Genomic DNA, 7,552 nt, shown 5'->3' with positions numbered 1-7,552 from the left:
CCCAGTATAAGTTAGATAGGTAAGTGCCTCCAGTATAGGTTAGATAGGTAAGTGCCTCCAGTATAGGTTAGATAGGTAGGTGCCCCCAGTATAGATTGGATAGGTAGGTGCCTCCAGTATAGGTTAGATAGGTAGGTGCCCCCCAGTATAGATTAGATAGGTAGGTGCCTCCAGTATAGGTTAGATAGACCCTTGGGTGCCAGCGTATATTTCATTTATGAGTTGCCATGATTATGATGCTATTCTGCATATTTTCAACACTTCTAGCCAACACTTCATTATAGTTAAAGCTCTTTATACACAGAACATTATTTAGGAGAAAATACTTCTTTAAATAACACCTTCCACCCAGAACATCAGTAAATATATACATTTCTAGGAATAGTTTTTGTACATCACACATTCAAACAACCAAATGTTTTATAATTCACATATATAATTATTTATGTACATATTATCTATTCTCTTGATCATATAAGTGTCTCTGGCAAGCAGGGTTAGGGTTAGGTTCTCCATCTGGGGTGGGGCTAAGTGTCCAACGGGGGTGGGGCTGAGTTACAAACAGAGGTGGGGCTAGCTCTCCGTTTTGTGGCTCCGCTTATGTCTTACAAGAGCGGTCTGGTAACGGAATACCCTGTCACACTCAGAACACTTAAAGGGCATCTCACCCGTGTGGATGCGTTGGTGGACAGCCATATTGCACTGTTGGCTGAAGCATTTGCCACACTGGGGGCAGGCGTAAGGACGTTCCCCGCTGTGAATCCTCTGGTGGATGGTTAGTTTGGAACGCTTGATAAAGCTTTTGCCACATTCCTTGCACTCGTACGGTTTGTTGCCGGTGTGGGTTTTGCGATGCTCTGCCAGGCGTGACCACTGGATGAAGGCCTTACCACACTGAGAACACTTAAAGGGTCGCTCACCAGTGTGAGTACGTAGGTGGATAACAAATTTGGACTTTTCCAGAAACATTTTATCACATTGGCTGCAGCTGTACTGCTTTTCTGGGGGCCACACAGCAGCCAGGTACTGACTCAAGGGAGACCACTGAATATAAGCATCCTCTAAGTCTTCTATAGCTTCTGAATCATCCTCCAGATCTCCTGTTTGTGTTGATGTAGGTGTTATTCCGCTCTCAATTTTTACTACATCAGTGGATTCTACATCATTTTGATACATCTTTGTCTCTCTGTCCAGGAAGGCGTCATGGTTATTCGTCTGCTCAGGCTCATACTGTACCTTCTTGCGCACCTCAGGGCTGTTTGATAGCTTGGGATGAGAAGTTTGGTTGCACATATCTTGGTTATTATCTTGGTTATCTAGTGGCTGTGCTACATAACAGGTCATCTCATCTTTGGAAAGACTCTTGGGTGGTTTGGCTTCCCCATGGGTGAGCTCACCTATGCCATAGACATTCAGTGTTTGTGGGTCATGATTGTTCTTGCTTGTATGGAGGCCCTTCAGCTGTGCTGGCTCAGATAGTGCATTTTTGTACACATTAAGGCCATTCATGGGTTTAGGGTCATGAGGAGTTCTGCATGCTTCAGGGATGTCAATTGGTTGTTGCTCAATAGGAGCCTGCTTGATTTTTTTGTGGATATTCAGTGGCTTAAGTTTATGACAAACTTTCTTGCCTGTCTCAAGCCTGTTGGACAGTTGGAGTTCATTACTGGTCTCTTTGCTTACATCAGAATTATGTGTGAGTTGTGGCTCCTTTTGAGTCTTTCGACGTCGCTTTATGTCTCCCTGTGGTTTATGAACTTTCAAGTGCAGTTTAAGGTTAGAGTTCTGGCTGAAGGCTTTGTCACAGAAGGAACATTTGTAAGGTTTTTCTCCTGAGTGAGATCTTCGGTGGACCACAAGAGCATAGTGGTGACTGAAGGTCTTTTCACACTCCTCACACTTGTAAGGCCTTTGTCGGGTGTGGGTTCGTTGGTGACCCACAAGGTTAGACTGCTGGCTGAAACTCTTGCCACACTCTGGACATTTGTAGGGCCGCTCTCCAGTGTGGACGCGGAGGTGGACAATGAGTTTGGACATTTTGATGAAGCTTTTGTCGCACTCTGTGCACTGAAAGGGTCGGTCTCCAGAATGGGTCCTCTGGTGCTCCACCAGGTTAGAAGGGTAGTGGAAGGTCTTGTCACACTGGTCGCATTTGTGAGGCTTATCCCCATTATGGATGCGCATATGTTCCTTCAGGTGGGATCGTTTGGTGAAGCCTTTCCCGCACACAGAGCACTGAAATGGCTTTTCACCAGTGTGAGTCCTGTGATGCTCAACCAGCTTTGAACGCTGATGGTAGCTCTTCTCACATAATGTACACTTATATGGCCTATCCTCTATGTGGCACTTCCTGTGCACAATCAGCTGTGCTCGTTTTGTGAAACTTGTCCCACATTCCAGACACTTGAAGATCTTCTCACCAGTATGGGTTCTCTGGTGCAGAGAGAGCACTGACCGGTTAATGAAGGTCTTGTCACAAACGTCACACTTGTAGACTGTCCCCTTAGGAGGAGCAGAAGGGGGTGTAACTGGCTTCACTGTCCTGGTTGTACTTGGTTTCTGAGTCTTCTCCTGCTTAAGGACCTGGTTGTCTGTAGGCTTTGTTGTTGGACCCTCAGTCTTCTCTTGCTTGTGGAGCCATTCGTGCTTCGCCAGTTGGGACAAGGTGCCAAACATCATGTTACACCCAGAACAACGGTGATGCTTCTTAGCCAGTGAAGTATTCTGGTATTCATGTTGAGCAGCTGGACATCCAGAAGAATTGTGAGAACAGGTCTGGAACAGCCCCAGCAGGTGGTCATCTGGCCACTTCTCTGTCACTCCGGGGACATCTGGCTCTGAAAAGAAGCATAATCCAATCACTAGAGCAATCCAGGGTTAGCTGTTGGATATAGGGATGGTCAATGAGATGCAAATAATTACGAGTTGATGCAGTATTATGCAAATTTCACATACATATTTATGCAGCGTGAAAATGGACCAATTGAATTTTAGCTCCGCAGGATTTGATTGGATCATTTTATAAGCTGCAGAAATTTGTGTACAAAATTTGCATAATGATACATCCACTCGAAACTACTTGCATATCATTAACCATCTCTAGCTAGCAGGAAGTTCATCTTACCCAGCTGGTCTCCAGTGTACTGAGCGATCCAGAGGTTGTCTTCTGGAAGGACTCTCGGTGGGGGAGGGGGGTGTCGATACTGATACCCTGTGAAGGACAAAACAGTTGATAGTAAGACTTTCTGCACCATAATTACATTTTGACAATACATTTTCTGTCAAAATTCATGATTGCAAATTCAATATTTTTTGGTTTATCATTAAAAGGATACCAGTGCTGACCAGGTATGTTTAAATAGAGGTTGCAGAGACTTACAGAGTGCAGAGGCTTGCTGCTCGTCCCAATCACTCTGTTACCATGTAAAAGGCCGTTAGCAGCAGCGACTTGGTTGAGATGCTGACCTAAAAGCTAGAAGTATTCAGCTGCGCATTATTTTCAATTCCCAACCGCCCCCCCCCCCCCCCCATACTGTGATCAGAATGGGAGCAACCTCTGGGAACGGACGAGCTAAGGGAACACAGTCACAGGGGGGCGGATTGTACATACTGAGCAAGCACAGTTGAGAACAACCAGGTTAAAGCGGATCCGAGATGAAAAACTAACTATAACAAGTAACTTGTCTATATATCTTATATAAAGTTTAGATAGTTTACACAGCAAATCTAGCTGCAAACAGCTTCAACGGTTTATGATTATTTATTCCTGTGATACAATGAGGGCAGCCATATTCTGTTTGTCACATTGTCACAGGCTGAGGGCTGGAGATGCTATCAGCTTGCCTGTGTGTAAATTCACTCCCCTCTCCTCCTCCATCCTACCCTCTGCCTCTGAAATCTCTGACTAGTAACCTTCTCCTCCTCCTGCCCAGACTGAGCTCCCATAACCCCTTGCTACCTGGGACTGAGTGCCAAGGCACTGTGAAAAGCTGTGGGCGAGGCTTGTTTAGTTTATAGGGAATTAGAGTGATAAAACAAAACAAAAAAAGTATTTGGCTTGAGGAATGTCCTATAAACTACAGTATATGTAAGGAACACAATTATGCAATGAGTAAAAGTTTATCCTCGGAAACTCATCGAAGTCGCGGCTGCTAACTCGGCCTTTTGCAGGTTAACAGAGAGTCACAGAAGTGATTGAGAGCAGCAGCGCAGAGATCCTTTGCTATATTTATTGCAAGCATAAAAGTAATAAATGGAAGTTAGAGCTTTATGTCAAACATAAAAGCATAATACAACTTACTGAGTAAATACAGTATAAGGGCCCGTTTCCACTAGGGCGGTTTCGCGGCGATTCTGCAGAGTTTCCCCGCACATCATTCGCACGGGGAAACTCTGCCATAGGGGATGACGGCGCCGCGGCGGAATCGCTTGCGGGAGCGATTCGCCCGGAACCCCCCGCAGATTTCGCCACGGAGGCTGTGAATCCCATAGCCGTGCATGGCACGGCTCATGGGATTCGCCTGTGATCCCGCCCACCGGCTCAGTGCGGCGTGCGTCTGCGAGACGCACGCCGCACTAGTGGAAACGGGCCCTAACACATTCATGAGATCTAATAACTACAGTAATAAACAAAGGTAACAAAACATTTTCCTATTCAATATATAACAAGGCCAAGGAAACATTGTTCCTGTTGAGGCTTTGAATAAATGAATGAATATGAGTTTGGGATGTAAAAAGATAAATGGAGAACCATACGATGAATTGAGCCAGCATTCCCAAATCTGAATAAAGAAAGGGGAGCGCAGGTATCCTTTAACAATTAAATTGTATTGCTTTCCTGTTATTATAAAACCAAGACGTTACAACATTGATTAACACCCCCCCCCCCCCTCCCCATTAGCGGATGGACTAACCTAAAACCCATGCAGTGAGCTTCATAGCTGTCAGATTAATAGGTATTATACGTGACGGCTACATAGGAGACAAACCATTTACAATGCGCTTCACCCCGGGACAAAATGTACAATGTGTACATTATTTTACATTTTTATAATTTTTTTTTGGTCACAGTGATCCTTTAAGATGCACAGTAAAATTGGTTTGGGTGTAAGCAGCACAGAAAGAGGTAACTGCATAAACAGACATTACCCAGAGACAGAACAGCTTCCAGGTTCTCCTGCATCACTTCCTTGTAAAGCTTTCTCTGCCACTCCTGTAGATGGCGCCATTCTTCCTCCGTGAAGTACACCGCCACCTCATCAAATGTAATGGGGACCTGCAAGAGAAAGCCGGGTACAGTGACTATACTGTGCAGCAAAACTAGGGGAACAAATGCAGACATTATACACAATGCTATAGGAATAAAATAATAATATTTACAAGGTTGATACACTAAACAAACTACACACACACACACACACACACACACACACTTTTGGAGCCAGTTTATACACCACCATAGGCACCCATTGAATTATCGGTAAAGAGGGGAAATTTGGGCGCCTGCTAAATATTGGGAGGGGGGGGGGGGGCGCAGGCTCTTTACTGATAATTCAGTGGACCCCTAGGGTGGTAAAAATGAGCAAATTAACATTTTAAGGCTAGCCATGTGGGGTGGCTGGTTAAAGAGAAGGCAACAGATGTATGTATGGGCAGGCAACAGATCAGAGAGAGATCTGTCTCATGGTCGATCTGTCCATACATTTTCTGATGTACGGGCACGTGGCTGGCTGTCATGCTGATCCTCTGCCTCTAATACTTTTAGCCACAGACCCTGAACAAGCATGCAGCAGATCAGGTGTTTCTGACGTCAGATCTGACAAGATTAGCTGCATGCTTGTTTCTGGTGAGATTCAGACACTCTGCAGCCAAATAGTCCATCTAGGCTGCCAGGCAACTGGTATTGCTTAAAAGGAAATAAATATGGCAGCCTCCATATACCTCTCACTTCAGTTGTCCTTAAGCTTCCACAGCACAACTACCAGGGGCATAACTAGAAATCGCTGGGCCCCCTGCAAAACTTTGGATGGGGCCCCCTGCCACCAACCGCCCCCCCTCCCCACCCCCCGCACGCAGAAAACCGACAGACGAGTGTGCTCCCAGCTTGTTACACTCACTCTGTCCATCTCGGATGGAGCAGAACTGCTCTACAGCCTTCTCCACCATCACTAGGGGTAGAGAGGCCGGGGCAGGCCGCTGTACACAAGACCCTACTGCCCACTGAATAGGGACTGTCTGCAAATGTTTGTCTGCAAAACTTTCCCTTAGTTGTCAGTCTCTCAAGATGCCCCCCCTGTGGCTTTTCGCCCCCCCTGCGGCTGCATCCATTTCAGGGTCTGTTGTTACGCCTCTGACAACTACTTCCAATTTAAAACTTAGCAGTTCAAGAGGTTGCTATGTACCGAATCACATTAGCTGAATCTCCCTATGAGGTTTCCTGGTGGGTCCCCTAAACTAGACTAGCGCCCCAGAATATGCAGTTTCACATGCAATTTGCAATGTGCGCACTCAGGGTCAGTTCACACTCGGAAACCACAATTTTGCAACACGATTTTGCAGCGATTTGCGTTGTGATTCCCATTCATCAGAATTAGAAACACATCGTAATCACCTCCAAAGCGTTGCATGCAGCATGTTTGCGATTTATGCAATCGCTGCAGTGGGAATGATCGCCGGCGATCAGCAAAGTGCTGAAACACACCCAAGTGCGACACAGCCCAAAGCCTAATGAGACAATCGCTTGCTCCCAGATTACCCCCGTGCAAAGTTCTGGTTCAACCCTCGCTAAATCCGGTAATTGTAGATTAGAAAAAAATAGTAGATCAAATGTCAGATAATCTATCTAGTAGTGATGTCACACGACTGGCGTCTAGAGACAGGATAGGTAAGTCGGGGAGTCGGAGTCAGGCTGTGATACAGGAGGCGTAATGATGGACGCTCACCGTCTGCAGTGCTCCGGCCGACATCACAAACCCTCCGCAGGGTGCTCAGATCTTGGGGGATCCCGGGGTGCTCTGGCAGACGTGGACAGGATCTGAGCAATGAGATGAGGAGATGCAAGCTGGATGTCAGACTCACCGGCTGCCATTACTGAGTGCCCTGCCTGTCACATGACCACTTCCTGCTGTCAGCAACACTACAACTCCCAGCAGCCTTTGCAGCAGAGTCAGTGCTGAGTAATAGGAGATGATCCCTCTGCACTTAGCTGCTGTCATTGTCAGCCTGGCCAGATTCCTGCTCAGCCTGTATGGAGTCCAGGCTGTAATTACATACATAGGAGAAAAGGAGCCTTTTTTACGCTTTATTTTCCTTTCCCGGTACTTGGGTGGACGATACGTTTTTGTTAAAGGCGCTTTTCTAAGTATTTTTCCAGAGCGTTTTTTTTTTATTCACTCTCTGACGCAAGTCAGGAAGTGAACTCTTTGATCCGGAAAAGAATAAATACAATGTATTTATTCTTAAAAACACGAATGCAATCATTGTGAGCGTTTTGCGTTTTTTTCCTATACCTTCCATTGAGGCGGAATCGCCTCAAAAATGGCCCGTGCACCGC

General features: G+C 46.1%; 1 protein-coding gene across 1 annotated transcript; it reads right to left on the bottom strand.

Annotated features, from left to right (window-relative positions):
• Positions 1–418: 418 nt before the first annotated feature.
• LOC137518072 (oocyte zinc finger protein XlCOF28-like) lies at positions 419–7,104 on the bottom strand. Its single transcript, XM_068235331.1, has 4 exons — positions 6,942–7,104; positions 5,149–5,275; positions 3,125–3,211; positions 419–2,837 (listed from the first exon to the last, which is right to left on the bottom strand). The coding sequence occupies exons 1-4, from the start codon at positions 6,963–6,965 to the stop codon at positions 574–576; spliced, it is 2,502 nt and encodes an 833-aa protein (XP_068091432.1). The 5' UTR covers positions 6,966–7,104; the 3' UTR covers positions 419–573.
• Between the last annotated feature and the right edge of the window lie 448 nt (positions 7,105–7,552).

This window comes from Hyperolius riggenbachi, chromosome 5 (assembly GCF_040937935.1).
Source record: "Hyperolius riggenbachi isolate aHypRig1 chromosome 5, aHypRig1.pri, whole genome shotgun sequence".
NCBI classification, from domain to species: domain Eukaryota; kingdom Metazoa; phylum Chordata; class Amphibia; order Anura; family Hyperoliidae; genus Hyperolius; species Hyperolius riggenbachi.
This window is presented reverse-complemented; position numbering and strand designations above follow the sequence as displayed.